The sequence below is a fragment of the Xiphophorus hellerii genome, chromosome 6 (genome assembly GCF_003331165.1).
Source record: "Xiphophorus hellerii strain 12219 chromosome 6, Xiphophorus_hellerii-4.1, whole genome shotgun sequence".
NCBI lineage: Eukaryota > Metazoa > Chordata > Actinopteri > Cyprinodontiformes > Poeciliidae > Xiphophorus > Xiphophorus hellerii.
This window is the reverse complement of record NC_045677.1, coordinates 24,990,229-25,011,752: the sequence shown is the minus strand read 5'-3', so window position 1 is coordinate 25,011,752 and position 21,524 is coordinate 24,990,229. Positions and strand designations below refer to the sequence as shown.

The window sequence follows — 21,524 nt, the reverse complement described above, 5'->3', positions numbered from 1 at the left end:
ACAGAAACTTAAATAGCAGACAAACTTATGTCAAACAACATTTGAGCAAAATAACACAACTTGCGGACAAAGATACTTGAGGCTTGAAGCAAACTGTCGCTCTACCAAGCTGCAGGCCCAAAACGTTAGACAGACTGAAAATTAACGGAAACAAAACCTAATTTAATTCCTGCCACAAGGGGGTAGTAAAATAACAGAAAACAGGATACTAAGAAATCTTCTTAGTACTACAATACATGTACTGAGTCCCGAGTAATAACATCTGATCTAATATTTAAAATGATCAGACAAACAAAAATATAAAGTGATGTGCAAATTCTGGAAATTTCTAAATAAAAAACTTCAAAATTACAAAATAAAAATTTGGGCAGATCAGTTGTTTTAAATTGAATCCCATTCTTCCAAGGGGCTGTGGTTGTTCATGTTCATAACTGGCTGTTTTGGCTTCTCTCTTCCAGTTTTAATCTGTGAAGCAGATGTAATATCTACTTGTAAGATTAGGTTTAAAACTTTACACTTTGATAAAACTTTTATTTAGCCTAATTGAGGTTTTTCTGAGTTATCTCTGTAGTTATGCTGCTAAACACTTAGCATCCTGGATTACATGCTGACCACATTTTCTCACTCTGTTACATTTTCCTACCACTCCAATTCAATCTGGAGAGACTCAGACGGAGAAAGACAGCGATTAAAAAGGTTTATTGACATACATGAATTAAAGTTCTTTGGCGCTCGGGCCCCAGCTGAGGACATCGAGCTGTGAATTGCAATAAGCTCGAGTGAGCATTTCTGATGTAGGTTAGGAATGTCAAACCCCACACTGGTGGTGGAGGTCAGTGAAGGATGAGAGCCTGGAGAGCCTGGAGAGTGGAGGTGGAGAAGGGGAAGATGCCATGGATGGAGGTCCTTATCAACTGGGGCTTGATCCAACGTTGATAGGTCGACGATGATGAGCAGGACGCGCTGATTGGATGGTGCAGGTGGGGCTAGAGAGTCTTCCAGTTTGAATTTACGCCTAGGCTTCATGTTAAACGCACTTAATAAATTAAGTTATAAAAATTTAGTAAATTGAGTTAGAAGATTGTAAAAAACATTGAGTTGGTCAGACGTAGGACACAAAACTGGCATTGAAATCTGTTGTTTCAAGTAAAGTCAAAGCAAAAGGTTCCTTTAAGTTAATTTAAGTTAGTTAGATTTGTAACTTTTAAGTTAATTGAACACAAAAAGTAAGTAAATGAGTAAGTAATGAATTAAGTGAGGTTAATGTAAGTAAGTCCATAAAATGAACTACAGCCAAAAACATTTTTTAGAGTGTAAGGTTGTTGAACTACAAGGTCAGACAATTACAATTTTACTGTGTGAGCAAATTTTATGGGAGGCACAAAATCTGTTATGAAATATTTGCTACAAAGTTTATTTGTACATAAAAATTGCACACAATATTGCACTTTCATAAGAATCTTACAATGGACAACATAACACTTTCCAAACAAAAACAAACTTCCATCATGGCAACTCTAAAGGCCAAAATGGATTAACATGCAAAAGTATATAAATTGAAAAGAGCAACAATGCTATAATCATCTATTGTAAAGATATATGTGTTTAAATACAAAAGTTTAAATGTACTTATACATTTATACTTAGAAATGCTTACGTTTTATCAATGTAATTATATACTCATAAATGTTCAGTGTAGCTTCCAAAAGTCCAACATACAGTTCATGTCAACCTGCAATTATGTTATATTTCAAATTTAACTATTGTCAAAGCATATTACAGTATTGAAAAGGCATCATATTTGTGTTTTTGAGACAGTGAATGGGATTCTTCCATTTGTTTGAGGGTGTTTCCAGTCTCTCCATCGTTAGAAACCACACCGAGTCTGAATGTTGCAGATCTGTCTGAAGAATCTGCTACAGGGCTCTCATTGGCCGACTGACCTGGTGTGACATCACTAAAAGAGATTTAAATGTATCAGTATTCATATAAACTCCACATTGTGAAAATCTTTATTGCAAGAATTCAAACAACATAAACCATAAAAACAAGTTTACTTCGAAACTTTAGAATTAGAGAAAGAAGCAGAAAGTTGATGAGCAGACAGGATGGAGAGCTGCTGATGTTACAGGAAGATCAGATGGATCAGACTGAAAAAACTAACAAGTCTTTGTACAGAATTTCTAAGCAAAGAATTAAGGGGTTTTGGTTATTCTGCAGAGTTAATTCTAAACTTTATTTGGATAACAAAATATTTCCTGAGTAGTTTAAACCTCCAAATTGTCCAGTTAATCTTTAGAGAAAGAACTTGCTGCTCACCTCTTGAAACTCATGTGCCGTTTGCTCTGGTTTCCTTTTTCTTTTACCTTGAAAACAAAATCAAAATATTTGTCTTGGATTGGAAAAGCCATTCACTTGTCCTAATAGTGCAGAAATCCCCTTCTTGTGCTGAATGGCTTTGAAACAAAAATGTCAATACTCAGGACAGGGAACCATAGCAGCTATTAGAAACTGCATTGTCTCTAGATGGCTTGTTTTTGAAAACGCTTTAACTATGAATTACTTTTGAACAAATAAAAAAAATGCTTTTAATCCCAAGAGTCAAAAAAACTCTTCAGAGATTTTAAACTGCCTACTTTGATATTGCCTCGTGTATGTTTTTAAATTCATTAAACATGAAAATATGAATGTATAAACATTTCTTAAATACATATTTTTATTTCTGTTCTTCACTTTTTCTTTTTCATTGTTTTTTAAAATCACCAATGTGCCTTAAAACATCTATGTATAGTGCTTCAGATATTTTAAAGGCAAATAAAAAAAAACTTTCTTTAGTCCAAAGAAAACGAACTGAAACTACTTTATAAAAAGACATAAATCTTTAGTTTTCTAGGATTCATAAATAATCCATAAACAGAAGAAACAAGAGGTACAAATCATTACATTATTTCAGGAAAGGTTGTATTTTTTTCCTCTTTTGAACTCAGGGAAGTCTTTTATATATACGTATTTATAAATATATATAAATACTAATACTTACATTTTCTTACAACAGCAGTTAAAGTGCAAATTACAACCAGAATTGCAGCCAAGGTTATTCTTACAATGTTGATTACAATGGTTCTATTGTAAGCTGTAAAAAGAGAATAAAAATGTGAAATTTTCACATAAAGTTAAATTTGACATTGTGACTGAATTTTGACTGGAAAAATAATAGATGAAAGAAATCTGAGTAAATAAATACTTTCTAAACCTTCTAATGCTTGTGTTACGGTCACTGACCTCTAGGGGCTCTCTTCATGGGAGAGCTCTTTCTTTGTGTTTCAGCTTTACCTGGCTGCCACAGGTGCAATGTGTTGGAGCTCGTCAGCCACCCCATAAAGAGTTACAACCAGAAACGTCAGATCCCTTCCTTTTTCTCTGGGCCTTGATCTGACGTGATCTTGTCTGTGAGCTGACTGTGGGGACTTTGGATGATTTTCTTGTGAGCATTTTGTGAAGTATCATGTGTCTAAAGTTTTGTTTCTATTCACAGTGGAAGCTGGTAGGGATTCTCTGCCATTTTGTTTGTTAAATGTTTTCTCCTGTTTTGTGGTTAACCAGGGAGTTCAGGTTTTGTACTTTTTCTTTAGTTCTCCTCTAGAAAGTGTTTTTATTTTATAATTAAAGGGGGGTGTTTTGTTTGTTGTTTTGGCCTTGGAGACCCTGAAGCTCAAAGCTTCCCCGTGTTTGTTGTCTCATGTGATTGAGATTTTACTTTAGCTGTAAATTAAAATATATTTTGCTCCTGAACCCAACTGTTTAGGTTACTTGTTTGTGTGTTGCACCCAGCGCCAGAATTTACCCTTAGTGGCCTTTGGGGGAGGAGGGGTTGTAACAGCTTGGAAATTTATACAAAATGATAAAAAAAAAATGTAAGAAAAAAATTGCCAGATTTTTTTTTCTCACCCCAGCTGAAATATTAAGGTTGATATATTTTTTATTTTTTTGTTATATGCAACATAAAATGTCCAATTACAATGTTTATTACAAGCAAAATAATGCTTCAAAGAAATTATAAATAACTTACATTGGTTTTTGAGGTTCATGTGTTTTGTTCATATTTTCAGTTAATAAATTACACAGTAATATTTTGGTTTTACAATGTAAAACATTAACTTCTCAATATTTGAAGTTTAAATATACCAGAATGTTTTTCTTAAACCTTACATGTTTCTTTCTGACAGCTTATAAAGCTTGTCCACACTGGGGTGCTATTAATCATTTTCTCCATCCAATAGCACTTTGATATTTGAACGTTCATACTGAAAGGCAGCATAAATATATAGCACATTAAACTAGCTTTATATTTCTACACACTTTAACTTACTTAGTTTGGTGCATTTTATATATATTGCATGTGCTACATGTAATATATATATAATATAGAATGCCTATGTCTGTCATGAGCAATATGATTTACACAATGTACTTAAGTGTTTATAATAAAGTAATTATTCTTGGGTAGCTTTTGGGGAGAACAATTGTCTTGAATAAAGCTATAGGTTTCATTCCAGCTGCCCCTACACATGTGAATTTGCCCCTGAGCAAGGCACTGTAGCTTAATTTGACAGCTGATCTGTCAATGAATGTTTATGGGTTCAGCTTGGTGAATATAGATTGATATAGAAGTACATTTAGTAAATGGTCCAGTAAAGCACTATATAATTTTTAAATGGTGAATTTCAGTCCATTCACCATTTAAAGAGAAAGTGTCCATAGATCAGTACAGCAGCACCGTGACGTGAATTGAATAATTCTGCTATTTTAATAAAAGTTTTCACACTTTCATCTGGTGTTTCAAAAATGTAAAATAAGAAGAAATTAAATATAGGGACTGTAAAACAAGAGAAAACTCCTTAACACCTGTTAAATATGTCTATGTACAGATTGGTGCTCACAATGGTTACAGCTATAGTGTGAAATGAAATACAATTATTGTACTGGTCCAGGTTAAGGTTGGGGTAAAATATTAGGGTTAAGAACAAACATCGTTACAAAAATAAATAGAACTTAATTGAATTTCTTCATGTGACTTAAAATAGATATTTGGTTATGTGCATAGATGTGTGTGTTTACTCATAATTATGATGAACTGCTTTATGTTTTACTATGTAAAACATCTACCTGTCTAATACTTTAAGTTAAAAAGCTCCTGAATCTTTTCCTTAAATCTTACCTGGTGGATTTTCACAGATAGATGTAATATTCTTTACATCCTTTTCCCAGCTCACGTGGTTGCTATGGTAACAGATGATGGAGCTTTCCTTTACATAGACCTTCAGAGATGAGACCTTCAGGTCTGTTTGGTCCACTAAACGGCAGGTTTTATTTTCACATTGAAAAGATCCACTAATTTGAGAATCCTTTATTCTACATGTTGCAGTGAAGTTACAGTAGCTGGGGTCACTGGGGGTCACTGTTAAATTCACTGGAGACACTGGATCTGAAGGAAAAAAGATTTGATTGGTTTTAAAACGGGGTGCTAGAAAAACATTTAGAAATGATTTTAAAAAACTAAGCAAATAAGAAGAAACTTACCTTGGACAATGACTGTGTATTCAGCTACAGTTTTGTCATCTAATCCACTTATTATTTCCTTATAGTTTCCAGTGTCACTGTGTTGCATATTTCTCAATAGCAAAGAGTAGTTTTCTTTAGAAAAAACTGTTCTTCCTTCATAGTAGATGAAAGGAACCACGCCATGTCTGAATTTTACAAGATTGATAGTGTTGTTAAACTTCCAAATAAACTCTTCATTTTCTCCTAATTCAGTTGTCGTTGCTTCCAGTAGAAGGTTCGATCCAGACCTCACAAACCGATTTTCAGCACCTGAAAGATAAAGTTTAGTTTTACTTCAATAATGAAAACAAAATATATTGATCAGTCTCTGGAAAATCCTGACTGAACTTTTAACGCATCAGAGCACAGAGGAGGTTTGTAGCACTAGATGATGTAGAGTGCTACAAGTTCTGAATGTCAATCAGAATCAACACAGAAAGGATTCATCTAATTTCATTATTTAAACATCTTGTATGGATAATATGGTGAAAAACTATCATTATATTTGCATAGCTGTCTAATTATGCCTAATTTTATTTATATTTAATGTTTAATTATATACACATAAGACAGAAAAAGCAGTTACAGTTTCCACTTTATTGAATGCAAGTTGTTTAGTGAAGATTTTTTTCCCATTAATAGTAATAAAATCTCATAATTCTTTTTAAAATAAATAGAATAATACCTCTTCTATCAGTGGGAATTTAACTTTTTACTTTCTTGTCAGAGCATGAAAATCGTCTGTTATCACAAATCACAAACTTTCCCATCTTTACTTTCCTTCCCAACAGAAGTTTTTCCAGATCTAAAACCTTTCAGAGATCAAACCACCTGATTTGTCTCAAAAGTCACTTTAGACTGCCATGTGTTGGCAAGTTTACAGTTGAGACACCAAACTATTTCCATTTTCAAATGATGTTCCAAGAGATGGTCTTAATTTGAGATATTCTTTTATAACCTAATTCTGTTTAAATTTCTCTAGAACTTTATCCCTGTTTTGTTCCTTTGTCTTCATTATGTTGTTCACTGTTGTTTTCTAACAAACTTCTAAATAGTTCATAGAAAAGCTGCATTTATAATGAGATTGAATTGGAGACAACTGTTTGTTTTTTACAAGTTTCTATGCCTCTAATTTAAATTGGCTGAATTAAATTTATATAAAATTGAAAGGGGTTGAATACAAATGCACATCATACTTTTCTATTACTTGTAAAATATAACTTTAGGCTTTTTTATCTACCCTAATGTATGTTTGTCTACCACATAAAACATACTGATTATTTTTGTTATAATGTGATGAAATGTGAAGACCCTTAAGGAGTGTGAGTACTTTAGCACAGTATCAGAGCAATGAGTGACATGTTGGTGGCATCTTTATCAGGATCCCTGTCACTAAACCAACACAGAGACGACTGTGTGTAGAAATGACCTTTAAATCCATTTAACTGCAGTAACTTAACTGTCAGTGTTGGGAGGGTGTCAAGTTTTGCAATTTAAATATCAGAGCCAAAAAAGATCTGCTTTGCTAAAGAACTTCCTCATCAGCTTTTACAGTTACACTAAATGTTGGAGCCTATTAAGTATTTGACTAATTAATTGTTTGCTACATGATAAATGTTATTATTGATCCAAAATTATGCTAATGATTACAGATGGTGGATGAGTCTTTATATTTTGTCAGGTTTAGGACCTTTTAGTCAGGTCAGCCTCTGCTGTGATGAAGGAGAAAATGCAGTTGCTGTGGTTGGTCTGATTGTTTGCACTGAAGAAATGAGAAGTGAAACAGTTTTTCTAACTCAAGATAATGTCTATATTTGGAATTTGTATGAAGTCATCTCAGAGAATATTTCTGTTCTGTTAAATTACTTTTTTTTTTAAACGGAAACTTCTCTGCTAGAGCTTTTTATTTTTAATCCTCTGAGAACCTGCTCCTCATAAACTACTGACTGTGACGGCCCTGCGGTGCTGTCCTATGTGTGTGCTGTATAGTGCAGGCTGCTTTTCCATTAGGTCCTTGATTGTGGGAGGTGCCTCCCAGACCTGGATGGTATATAAGGAGCGCCGTACCATTAATCGGTGTGTGGCTGGCTGACAACAGAAGCAGACGAGATCCGGACTCAGAGGCGGCGCTGACACCTTGTGTTTTTTAATAAATGCCTCGCAAGGGGTTAAAAACCGTTGGGTTTGCCGTGTCCTCCCTACTTTTTGTTGCGGCCATCCGAGCCGGGCATAACACTGACACTCTTTTGTTTCAGCTAATTATGATGCAAACGTAGCCATGACAGAACTAAGTGTACTACTCATTTACTACTTCACACTATTATCAATTCATTTATTTATTATTTACAGAGGGAAGAAACTAATTAAGATCAAAAGTTTGTCCTGGACTAAACACACAGCTGCACAAGAAAAAGACAAAAATTCACCATGAAATCTCTGTGAGGCAGCAAAGATCTCTGTATGAAACCCAACTCACTGATCTCAACCAGATCTATGAGGCTCACTGTCAAAGCAGCGTCACAAACATCATCCACAACCAACACACTCCTGCTGTCCTGCTTTCAAACACTCCAACAGTCAGAGAATATTGAAAAGCCTTTTTTATCCCAAGCTGTGAAACCAATAAACAAGCACATGTCAACCACCTCTTGCTTTCTTTTCGTCTTCTTGATCTCTCCACTGTGCCTCAGCATTTTAGAGACAGTTAAGCAAATTATACTTTATTTGTACTTGTCCTGCACTTCAGAGTACAAACAGACACTTACTAAAGCATTTCTAAAGCTGCATAAGGACAATAATAAATCTAAATAAACTAAGCCAACACATTTAGAACATAAACTACAACAGTAGCACTCAGGGTCTTTGCATTGCGACATGATACTGCATCAACTTGCAGTCCTAAAGAAAACTATTAGACGTCAATACAAGCCTGCCAAAAATAACCAAACAGAAATTACATTATATTTTTCACAATAAACATATATCTTGACAGCTGAACTTTGCTTCAGTAGTTTTTCTTCCTCCCCTCCAGGGGGTCTTTTGTGGGCTCTAGTGTCCCTTATATGAAAGTAGGCTGACAGGAAAGGGGGGAAGACATGCTGCAAATATCGTCGGGTCCAGGAGTCGGACCCACGACGGCCATGTCGAGGACTCAACACTCTAAACGTGGGTCGCGCTATTCTCTATGCCACAACATCACACCAGTTGTTTTTCTTCTAATATACTTTCTACAGCTCCACATTTTTGTCAGTTGAAATGTTAGCTTGCCACAGCAACTGTTAAGCACTTTTTGTAATAAATAACTAATTTTACCTTCAACAGAGTCCAGCAAGGAGATGAGAAAAAGTAGAACTACCACTGCCATGGCTTTGTGTCAACTGTAGCATCCGGAAGTACAACATTTATCACTGACTTACAGTTTCCTCAATTCTAGAGGGAGGCGTTAAATAAAATTTCACACTGTTCCATTTTACACATCCAGTAAATGTTGTCTCATACCCCTCACTGTGCATAACACAGACACACAGACTTTAATTGTGAAGCAGATCATTGAAAACAAGTAGTTTTCAATTCCTGGACTTTTTTCCTGGACTTTTTCCCTTTAGAGCAGAATTCTTGGTCTAAATCGTCCAGATCCAGGAGCAGCAAAACAGCTCCAAAACAAATCTTCACTCCGGTTATTTCTGCAACCAGCCAGGAATAGGATTTTAAATCTTAAGACATAATTTCCAACAATAAGAATAAGAAGATCAGATATCCAATTTAACTTTTTTTATTTTATTTTTTTTATTTTTAGTCAGCCAACAACAGTATCACTGAGTTCATCCACTGAGATTGTTTTGAAAAGAGCATTGGGACACAAGAAAGGTTGTATTTTTTTCCTCTATTAAACTCAGGAAAATCTTTTATATGTACGTATATATAAATATATATAAATACTAATACTTACATTTTCTTACAACAGCAGTTAAAGTGCAAATTACAACCAGAATTGCAGCCAAGGTTATTCTTACAACGTTGATTACAATGGTTCTATTGTAAGCTGTAAAAAGAGAATAAAAACGTGAAATTTTCACATATAGTTAAATTTGACATTGTGACTGAATTTTGACTGGAAAAATAGTAGATAAAAGAAATATGAGTAAATAAATACTATGCATTAAATGTCCTTCTAATGCTTGGAAATTGTCAAGAAAATCCAAGCTCATCCCACTTCCCCATGCTGGAGATTTTAGTTTAACAGTAATAATAAATAAAGTTATCTTTAAAATGAATCACTCAAGTGACATCAAGGCCCAACAGTATACTTAGGTGTCAATAAAATAAATCTGGTTGTGTGTGTTGTTTTTGTCTAAAGCAAACTTTGCTTTAATTCTACTTTTTTCTATCTAATCATAAGAAATCATAGTCAGACAGAGAGAGTCATTAAACAGGAAAAGCAGGTTTCCTGGAAAAAGAGGAAGTAAGTTTCCAGCCTGCAGATTTAAAAAAATAGCTGAGACTATTCCTTATTTTAAAGCATGAAAGTTTTAAAGAGTAATTTGATAAGATTCAAAGTAAAATACTTATATTAATATTGGTTTACTTATAATAATATTTACAGTTACATTTGTGAGAACACTTACAAGAAAAACAAGTAACTGTAACTTTGGCATCAAATAATTAGAATCATGGATTATTCTTGGTTTCTTTTCAGAAAAACATCTGTAATAACTCACATTAGGATTATAATAAGGATAATTAATAAGTTATGGTTATAAAATCATAAAGGAATGATAGATCAGAGAAGCTGAAGAAAATAAATGTGATATAAGTTATGGTTATAAAATTATAAAGGAATGATAGATCAGAGAAGCTGAAGAAAATAAATGTGATATAAATGTGATTTTGACATTGAACTTGAAATGGTGTAAAAGGTGTAAATGCAATTAAACATCACTGATATGTTGGAGGTAGAGAGTAGGTGAAAGGTTGTGCAGGCAATGGACATAGGAGGTTGAGCAACCCTGACATTAGCACAGATATCAGGAAATGTCTGTAAGACAGTGATGGATATGAGATCATCTGTCTGAGCAGTCAGAAACCCTATAAAAGGTGGGTGCAAAAGAGGAACCTTTCGTTGGATCCTCCGGGCAGCTTCGAGCCAAGAGATGGACAAAGAACTCTGCAGCTGAAGAAGAGCCGGGGCCACGGAGCTGAAGACTGTCCTGCTCATGGAGACCAACCCGTCTGGCCCACAACATGTGGCTTCGAATCGCACTTCTCTCATCAGCTGGGTTCAGACCCCAAAGACAAAGATGAAGACAAAGGCAAAGACAAAGGCAAAGACAAAGAAGAAGAACTGGTGCCTTTTTTCCTGCCAGCACCAAGTCCTGTGTGACCTCACCATCCAGGCGGAGAAGAAGCTCATCAGACCTGCGGAGATCCCTGCCTTCATCGATCAACTTCCTCCTCCTGCTGCAGCCCCTTCTTCATCATCAGACCTACAGAGATCCCTGCCTTCATCGATCGGCGTCTTCCTCCTGCTGCAGCACCTTCTTCGTCGTCGTGCCAGGTCTGTGGTTCGAAACGTCAAACTCCGTCCGTCTCTCTCAAAGGTTCCCTTTTTTAGTTCTCAGTATCAGCAGTAGGGAAAGATAGACTAGATGATTGATTTTACTTATTTGATTATTTCTGCTACTGAATTAAGCTGTACTGACCCTTGCAAAACTGCCTTACTAATAAAATATTTAGCATAAAGAAAATCTAAAAGATGTTGTGGACATTCAGTTAATGAGTCACCTTAAAGTTCTTTGATGGTTGTAAAATAGCTGTGATGTTTGATTCTGGGGAGGAAGAAGTTTAAAATGTTTTTAGGTTGCTGGTAGCCCAAATTTAAAACGTCATCCTTGGGACTCGCCCGAGTCACTAAAACCTACCTGGTTCAATAACAAATGCAAGTTGTAAAATAGAGAACGAGCGACCGTTAACAGGTGTGCTCTGTGAAACTAGTTGGCTGTAGGCTGCTCAGTCTGGCTAATTCACAGGGGGAAGAAGGGTGGGACACCTGGATGTAGGCCGTCAGAAAACCAGGCGAATCGTTTCTCGAAACCAGCTTAAACAGAGTTTACTTCAGTTCTGGACAGGGTAAATCCCAGCAGATTTAGGAAACTCAATTAACCCGTTAGAAGGAGAGCTGGTAGCACATCTCCCCTCTCAGAAGAGGAAGCAGAGAGTACGAGAGGCAGAGAGTGAGAGAAAGGAGAAAGGAGGGGGGGGGGTGTTGCGCAACAACAAAATTTATACAAAATGATAATAAAAAAACTAAAGAAAAAAATTGCCAGGTATTTTTTTTTTCTTACCCCAGCTAAAATATTAAGGTTGATGTTTTGTTTGTTTTTGTTGGGGGTTTTTTTGTTATATGCAACATAAAATGTCCAATTACAATGTTTATCACAAACAAAATAATGCTTTAAAGAAATTATAAACAGCTTTCATTGGTTATTGAGGTTTATGTGTTTTGTTTATATTTTCACTTCCCAATATTTGAAGTTTAAACAGAATGTTTTGCTTAAATCTTACATGTTTTTTTCTGACAGAGATGCAACATTCTTTACATCCTGTTTCCAGCTCACTTGGTTGCTATGGTTACAGATGATGGAGCTTTCCTCTACATAGACCGTCAGAGATGAGTCCTTCAGGTGTGTTTGGTCCACTAAACGGCAGGTTTTATTTTCACATTGAAAAAATCCACCAATTTGAGAATCGACTGTTCCACACTCCACAGTGAAGTTACAGAAGCTAAAAAATTAAAGACTTAATGGGCGTCACTGTTAGTTTCACTGGAGACACTGGATCTGATCAAAAAAAGATTTGTTTAGTTTTAAAACAGGGTCCTGTAAAAGAAGCTAGAAATTATTTCAAAACAGGAAGCAATCAAGAAGAAACTTACCCTGGACTCTGACTGTGTATTCAGCTGCAGTTTTGTCTTCTGATCCACTTACTATTTCCTCACCCGCTTCGGATGTTATCATCCCATAGAATGGCGATTATCAGTGGTTATCAGCCCCATTGAATGGCCTCAGTTGGTCCCTGCTCTACCTGCTAGCAGGCTGTTATCAACCGTTATCAACCATTCTATCGGTGATAACAGCCGCTTGTCGCTAATAGAACCTTTTTTTTAACCTTTTTTAAAAACCTTTATTTATAATTTATCTGCGAATTTGAACAGGATATTAAGAATTTACTAAAAATACAAAAGCCAAACGTATCCGTCATAAGATTTTAATTAGGTATTGTAATAATCGTTACAGTATTTAAAAACAACTCACTAAAATCTAAAACCGGAGGGGTTTTTTTCTGTTTTGTTTATTTTTGTTCGCTTTTTTAAAGACCTATATTTCCAATATGCCTTTTATTTCTTTGGATTTTTTCCAATAATTCACTCAAAATAAATGCCAAAATTTAACATACTTGGTTAATTTTATTGGATCTTTACAAGACGTGTTCTCTCAATACATGCCGTGTTTTTATCTTCCGGTCGTGCAATTTTATATATATATATATATATATATATATATATATATATATGCATACAATGAAATTAAAAGGTATATTCTAGATTTATGTAGTGTTATGAGTTGTCCAACCTCATAGCCTTCCACTAGGTGGCTGTATGTACATCCGAAGTTGCTTGCAATCCATTAATAATGATAAGAAGAAGATAGGGTTGGCCCTAATCTTATTTTTAATTTAAAAAATTAACAATAAAAATACGGATGGATTTGCTCATATGATTATATGAAAATCTGTGTTTGTACCATATTAAAATGTTTAATATTTGTATTAGTAGTAATAATAATAAATTATGGATTGCACCCGACAAAACATTAGTGAAGAAGAAGAAGAAGAAGAAGAAGAAGAAGCTTACGTCATTCGACGCGACACTTTCCACGGTCGGAGCTGGTGAGTAGCCCCTGAATCTGTCAAATAAAAATGTAGTAAAAAAACCTCAAAAGACCGAAAGTCTACATTTATAAATCTGCTGATGGTAGTTCTATGAGTTAATGTTAGCGAGTATGTGGCACAGCATGTGTTTGTACAGATTTAGACACGTTTTTAACCCTATTTGGTAGAAAAAAAGGCTACTTTAGCTCGCTAAAGTAGCCTCTTAAAAGCCAGTCACATTCAAATGTAGCTGTCCTTCATACCTTTAATAACAATGTGCTAAAATTTTGTTTCATATATCTTAAAAAACCGTATACTTTTCAGTATACTAGTTTATATCAGTATATTGATTTAATGTTAGGATTCTATCATACAGTTCATTACATTTCATCGTTTCCCACAGTGTATTATAAGCCCTGAGGCCATCATTCTTTATTTGTTGCCCCACCAGGCTAAGCATTGTTTATTTATTTAAGTCTTTGTAAAACGTTTGCATTTCTATGACTTTATAGTTATTGTTCAAGTTTTAATCTTCCAATCTTTCAATAACACATAATTCTCAAAATGTAATTTCAAATTTCCCGTCAACTTTTAACATTTTTTATCTCAAAAACATGACCAGCTACAGGATGACTGACTGTCATAAAACTCAACCACCGGGCTTACCATGTTTTCTGGGGGATACCCTGCAAGCACAATGCATGCTAATATTTATTTATCACATACCAGAAAAAACAGCTACCTTCTGTTTATTCATAGTCATGGTTGTATTTTCTGTCTTTGTTTTAGGTTCAATGTCAAGAAGAGGTATGTGTAGCATCTCTTAAACATTGAGCTATACAGCAAGATCTAAGAAAATATGTGTTTGTCCTGAATATTATTTTTTTATATGCTCTGCTTTTTTTCATTTCATGATAAGAGAGAACACATATCTCGGAGGAAGCGAAGGTCTTCCTCCAGAAAGCCTATAAAGAAGGGATGACCAGGGTGGGATCTCCACTGGTTGGAGCGGCATCCCAGGCCACTGGCTTGCCACCGTTTGTCATTGATGTATGTTTACCAAAGTTCTTTCTAGCCGTTCAATTTCAGAATTGAGAAGGCAAGATGCAATTTTATATAAAAATAAATTCAAGCTTCCTGTTTTGTAACAAGACTTTTGTGTTTTTTAGAACTGGATTGGAAACTATAGAAGAAAAAAGCCATCTTCTTCTCAACCTAAAAACAAAAAGTTATACACCAAGGACCTGTCTGGTTACAACCTGTTCTGCAGGGATCAGTTAAAGAACAAAGGTGAGAGAGGATTTACTGTAGCTGTTATGTTGACAAGCATTGTTGTGTGTATAGCTAGCCTGATCATTGCAATTCTCACTTACAGCACAGCCTTTGCTTTCTCCCCTTGACTCGGATTATCTCCCGCAGACGTTTCATTGTGCCAATCAGTAAACAGAAGGAGAAGTTGTTAAGACTGCCAATTTTCTGTGCTGTTTTAGAATTGCAGTCCGCCTGTAGTTGTAGCAAAGTAAAGGAAGCCATTCAGTCTTTGTTGGCCTTCCAAATATGGAATTAACATGGACAGCTGCCTCGATGAGCTCAGGTCTTCTGTCTTTGTAGTGACAGATTTTATGTATTTATTTATTTTATTTTATTTATTTATTTTTTTGCAGCGAATGCAATTTCAAGTAGAATTTTTGGCATTGAACTGGCACATGACATACGTCACAGACAAACATTAGCGATTGGGTAAAATTTAACACCTCTACAGAGGTGTTAAATGAGTGTTAAGTGAGCAATAGTGTCTCAATAGCCATAGCCCAGACCCTCTGGATGCTTCAATGTGTAGTACAATGGGTCATTTTTTTACCAGGCTATTCATAAACTTAATTTTTGGAAAAAGTATCTTGCCTTAGTTATTTTGTAGTTGTGTAATACTTGCATTGTTCTGTTCGATTTACTTTCTAGAACAGTGGTTTCCAAAGTTGATTCTCAAGGGCTGGAACCTTCATGCCCTTGAGCCATGATTGAATCTAGGTTAACACACCTGGATTCAATCATGGCTCATTAGAAGGCCAAAGAAGAAAATTGACATGTTGAGGAGGTTACAACCACCAGACAGAGAAGTAAAACAAGCGGTCCTCAAGGACCCAGTTTGGGCACCCCTGTAATTGGCTCTGCTCTGCTCACAGGAGCCCTTGACTGTTATTTTTTATAAGCCATCCTTACGAAACAAATCTGACTTGTATTGTCTAGTTTATCTCGTCAAATTACATTTGTGAGATCTTGAGTACTTGATGAAACTTTTCCTATTTGCCATGTAATGTTAGAGAGTTTTCTTAACTTTATCAAAATCTACACCCATTGAGTCGGGGTGAGCCATACGAGATCTGTACAATGTCAATGGATTGCTTGCTGTTTTTCTTTGTTTTGTTTTTTCTGCTAGGAAGCCTGAAAGATATTACACAGAAATGGTCCACTTTGGCAGAAGAGCAGAAGAGGCAATATGCGGAGGAGGCAGCAGCTCTAAAAGTTCAGCACACGTCAGATGACATGAGCCCAGATATGCGATGCCTGAAATTGAAGAAGCACCTAAAGCAGATGAAAATAGAGGTTTTCCATATATGCTAAGACCTTAAGAATGTTTTCAAGCCATTTAACTGTATATTGGAAATAGTGTTAGGAGTTAACCCTGTAATCATTGGGTTTCCAGTTTGAATGCCTACTACGTCTGTCTTAGTCGACATGCTTTGGCTGCTAGTGGTGCCAGTGCATGACAGCCTCACTTCTGTCAGACTGCCTGAAACCAGCTGTGGCTATAACCCTATTGGGTGGTGAGCTAATGCCCACCACCATCAGTGTGTAAATTACTTAATGTAGTGTAAAGTCCTTTCAGTTCCTCTAGACTGAGTGAAGCACTATACATTGCTCCACATGCCATTTATTATTTATCTGTGATAAGATGCTTGCGCATGACATATTTAGTCTGTGCTTGCAGTTTACCCCACTTAACAGTTTCACATCATAAAAAAGTGTTTAATCATATAAGGTAATGGTAATAAAAAGAAAATACAATTTCATATAAAGATTTAATTTGATAACCAAAAAATAAGGTGACACAATAATTTTCACTGTTAAAAATGGAATTAGTATTGCTAAGTTTTTGTATTATTTTGCTTATAAATTTATAAGGGTCACATAATTTTTAGGCAAAGCATAGTGTTCTAATTGAAAATAAAAATTCAAAGACTACCTTGAATGTATTAATGTCATCTACCTTTTGTTAACATGTGTAATAGAAATATTGAATGTTTATATTACATGCCATATTTCTATGTTTTATTTTTTACTGTTTTATGTTTTATTTCTTACTGACTTAAAATAATGAAAAATTTCTAGCTCAATAATTTTATTCCTATCCTTTGTAATGTTATGTATATCTGCTGTTTTGAATGACTCTTCTTTTGATCTTTGTTGAAGGTTGCCAGTCTTGAGAAGCTTGGTGTAGAGACTGGTGTAATGATGTATGACCATCAAAAGCCTTTCTTAGAAGTCCTACAAGTGAGCAGCAAAGGTGCTTCTTCGTTCTTCGACAGTACCGACGTACTGGACAACTTTGCACTGCATTTCAAAGGTTTCACAAACTGACAGGGATACCTCAAACTTAAATAACAGCTTAGTGGACTTAATATTTACATGATCTTTTCTCTCTTGTTTGCACTGTGTTTTAAGGAAAATCATCATCTACTTCTGCTGCAAAAGAACCAGTTGATTCAATGGTTAAGAAAGTGCAGGAGCTCTTCAACAGGAAATACAGTAAGAATACATTATTATACTCTAGTAATTTTCTAATCATGGTCAATGTAATGGATTCATAATTTAACTTCATTGCAGTAATAAAGTTGGTATCTGCGTATATGTCGACATAATGGTCTGTAACACCTTGTCAATTAACCACGGGCCACATGTATGATTGTGCGTACGCACCAAAAAAGTTATATGCCATATTTGATGCACAAGTTGATATGTATAAAAATGAGCTTTGTGTGACAGTTTTTGTAAGCTTCATACTAATTTCAATATGTATTAATGGGTGGCAACAGAACAGATCAGCAGCTGCATTATATTTCCCAGTAATTGGGATTTATAAAGGCGAGGTGCACAGGTCTTTGCATGTGCACGGCTGTATAAATTAGAATTTTTTGGTGCGTTGCACTTTTCTAAATAGTCAATTTGGAGCTCTGTATTACTAATCCACTTTTAATCTTCAGCTTGACTGCAAATATGTACAACTTTTAAAAAAATTTTCTTATCTTTTTTAGATGAAGCGGGGGGCAGAGGAAGGCTCCCGTACATCTCCATTCAAAATGAAAGCATAATTATCAACGCTTCTGGTCTACCTGATGGCATCACTCTCAAAAAACCATGCCACTATGGACGTAAACAATTAGAAGTCATTTTAAATAATGCGGCTAACATTTCCTTTAAAATTAGTAAGTGTTTGAGCATAAATGTTGATAGATTATATTTAAATGGAAGTCATCCGGTAAAAACGTACTTTGTAATCATGCAATGGGGTGCTCTGTTGTTGAGAGGTCATTTTCATAATTTTATGTTCTTATATTTAGTCATTCCTTTTGCACTGCTAGACTTTAATTTGAAGTATTTAAAGAGCAGAATCCAAAAGTAGCATATGTTTTGGGAAAAGCATTTGGTAAAGGATCCAAGGATCAGAGTCAAAGTCTGGAAGGCGGCATCAGTTCTGTAGTCTGTCTTTATACACTCGCTCAAACTGCTGCGCCCCATGAATTGTGCTATTCACTTAAGTTTATTGTTTAGCACTACTGTCATAATCACCTTAACATTTTGTCATACTCATCTAGTATAATGTAGTCAAACTTCTAAATAACTATACTTGCGTACTATAATGGCGTGTCTGTAATAGCTTCTTACAGACACACTTTTTGTCCTTTTAGAAATAAACGGACAAAAAAGTCTTTCTTTATTTATAGTTGCTCCATTGTTTTGTACAAGACAATGTTTATTGTTTTTAACGTTTCATGTCCTCGGCTAGTATGGTCACATGAGTTGAAGGATAACAGACAAACGTTTACGAATACTTTCTATGGCAGGTAAAGTGGAAAACAAACAAAAACCATCTCTGTCTCAAATGTTTGCTGAAACAACACGGATGATGGGAAGTAATACTTTAGCAGAAAGATCATCCATCCTCGTTTTTTTAGTTTTTTCTTTTTGCTTTCGAACTTCTGAGCTGACGAAGGTGTTATTGTGTTCCTCTGACAACAAAGAACATGTATTATAATTAATGTATTGACAGTGCAATAATTATTTTTATACAAACAAAATGCATGCAGCATTCACACTACTAATTTCAATTTTCTCTTCAGATGAAAAGACTGTTGAAGAATCAGTTGTAACATCTGACACTGGAGTGGTGATAACTGCAAATGGTATGTCTTCAGATTGAACTTTATACACACAGTGGGTTTTTTTCTCATAGTAAAGGTGGTTTGTATTCCTTAATACATTCTAGTGGTGTTAAGTAGAAGATTATACCTATGACTTTCAAATACACTTATTGGAAGGACTTCATTCAGTATCCCTTTCCATGTAATAGGGGGGGTTTTTTGGACTTGTTTTAATCATACAATTCCATTTGAAATTGTATATATGGTTTTTATATCAGATTTATATTAGAAATAAATCTCTTTCCCTGTGACAATTCTATTCAGTGTATCCCAACAGATACCTGCTTAGTTATTTGCAATTATGGTCTGTGATGGAATAGTTACTGTAAAAACTTTGCAGAAGCAGATGCCAACTTACAACGAGAAATGAAACAAATATACCCTGGAGTATGGGAAATTGTCCTTTCATTCATTAAAATTAATAAAGTACAATGTTGTGTTTAAGCCATGTCCTGGATACTTGTACTTCAAGTTTTGATATTGCATTTTATTGTACTCATATTGAAGATATATTGGAAAAACAATTTCAATAATTATATTTTATTCTTTGTATCAGACCCCGGGAGGAAAATTAGGACACCAACTGTGGAAGACATTTTGAATGCAATGTGTGCAAATGGTAAGTTCGTTGCATGTCTATCCTGAATGTCCTCCATTACAATGTTGTTATGTATGTTATGTGGGTATATTACAAAGCGCACTACACCCTCGGTAACACAATATGTCTGGTCTTCCTTAGGAAAATATGTATTCCGGATGATTTATAGGTTTTCAGATACAAAAAGTGTGGGGAGTCCAGCTTTGTCTTTAGGTCACTCTGACGTACAACCAGATATGTTTAAGAAATTATAAATATTCCATACTTAGATAAATCACATACGCTTTGGGGTACGTGTATTGGGTGATCTCATTAGTGAGGATGTAACACCTTTCAAAATGTTCTATATGGCTATTATGTATAGTCGGATTATAGCTGTACTGTCATTTCAATGTCTGCAAGATTCATCTCGGCATTGATATTGTGGTTGTACAAAAATGTATGTGTAATATAGTGCATGTGATGCGTTTCTCATGCTAAGACTGTTGAACAAATGTAGTTGTGACAATTAGCAAGTTGGCAAGTCTCACAACAGCTGATGTTCCCTCTGAACAATAGTCACATTCACAAATGCGGAATACAGAAATATTTTATTGTGAGCTGTTAAAAGTAATAGTTGCAGCTGGTGTCACAGCTGACATATTTCCGAATACTTTGCAGCACTATGTTTGGTTATGTTTTATTGCTTATTCAAACCACTTGAGGTGGAGACCATCAGTCACACAACAAAACACAGAAAACTCTCATTCCCCATGTACATCAACCACATTTCCAGCTTTAATTACACATGCAAACATTAAAGAAATTATTAAATAAGATGTACCACAAAATACAGTAGTACAGAACTAAAGCATAGATGCTTATCTTGCATCACTTGTTTAACTTTAAGGAAGTAGAAGACATCTCAAATTACGGAACTAATGAATGAGCAGGCAATAATTTGTTTTCAACATAAAAAAAATTGCAGAAATAATTACATACAAATCACACTAACGAATAGCTTAAAGTAGGGGTTCCCAAAATTGTTCCTCACTGGCCAGCACCTTGCATTTCTTAGTTCTGTTCCTGGTTTAATGCAAGGCCTATGAATAGGTTGACATGATGAAAAGTTTGTAACTTCCACCGGTGAGAGAACTAAAACATGCAGGATGCCCATCCTCAGGGCCCTAATTTTGACGACAATGAATAAAAATAAAAAGTATTAATAACAAAACTGTTTCAATATGTTTAAATATGCTGTTTACACAGAACTGATAGTAACGCTTGAGTTCAACATATTCCCGTATAAAGTATAATATGTTAAACGTTACTTGAAGGTATGACCTACCTTGAGATCACATTGCAACTAAACTGTTAATTCTTCTTTAGATGAGCGGAGCGTAACAGAGCCTATGGGTTTGACGGAAGTGCTGTCAAGAGAACCGACTACAGATGGTATGCATTTAAATAAATTAAGGCATTATGCGTCTTTTATGTTTTTTAAACTACATTTGTCAATAAATGACTTATTTTTCTTTATTTAGATACTACGGACGTTTGCAACATCTGCCACTGTCTGTTCAGTGATGGGGAAAAAAATGCCAAGAAGAAGTGGCGTGAGTGGCGACGTTGCAACACATGTGAGCAGTGGTCACACCTGGCATGTGGATTCAAGAAAAACTTGTGTCGTCATTGTCAGACTCCCAGAAGTTGAGCCTTGTTATGTCTTTCAGAGCGAAGGTGAAACATTAACATGTTTAACGTTGAAAAATTGTCTGCACTGGGACTGCAAAAAAGACACTTCTAATTTGGTCACAGTTGTGACATCTGACAGCTGTCAATGTTAGCATTTCCTGTAGTTTTTTCTTAAACAATTGATAAATGTACAATGCATCAATAAAAGCTTTTGTATTGAAAAGATATTCTGTCAAATGTGAGTG

At 35.2% G+C, this 21,524-nt stretch overlaps 2 protein-coding genes across 3 annotated transcripts; one reads left to right on the top strand and one right to left on the bottom strand.

Moving 5' to 3' along the window:
• Positions 1–1,386: 1,386 nt before the first annotated feature.
• LOC116722008 (uncharacterized) lies at positions 1,387–9,020 on the bottom strand. 2 transcript variants are annotated; one of them, XM_032566094.1, is made up of 6 exons: positions 8,914–9,020; positions 5,581–5,871; positions 5,219–5,485; positions 3,041–3,133; positions 2,320–2,366; positions 1,387–1,957 (listed from the first exon to the last, which is right to left on the bottom strand). In XM_032566094.1, the coding sequence occupies exons 1-6, from the start codon at positions 8,963–8,965 to the stop codon at positions 1,955–1,957; spliced, it is 753 nt and encodes a 250-aa protein (XP_032421985.1). In that variant the 5' UTR covers positions 8,966–9,020; the 3' UTR covers positions 1,387–1,954. The 2 variants fall into 2 exon arrangements, with proteins under 2 accessions (XP_032421985.1, XP_032421986.1); XM_032566095.1 differs by lacking the exon at positions 3,041–3,133.
• Positions 9,021–14,040: 5,020 nt separating this feature from the next.
• Positions 14,041–21,506, top strand: LOC116721916 (uncharacterized). The gene is made up of 11 exons (XM_032565949.1): positions 14,041–14,334; positions 14,447–14,577; positions 14,697–14,817; positions 15,965–16,131; positions 16,999–17,152; positions 17,251–17,334; positions 17,841–18,017; positions 18,894–18,989; positions 19,564–19,626; positions 20,974–21,039; positions 21,129–21,506. The coding sequence occupies exons 1-11, from the start codon at positions 14,142–14,144 to the stop codon at positions 21,296–21,298; spliced, it is 1,422 nt and encodes a 473-aa protein (XP_032421840.1). The 5' UTR covers positions 14,041–14,141; the 3' UTR covers positions 21,299–21,506.
• The last annotated feature ends 18 nt before the right edge of the window (positions 21,507–21,524 follow it).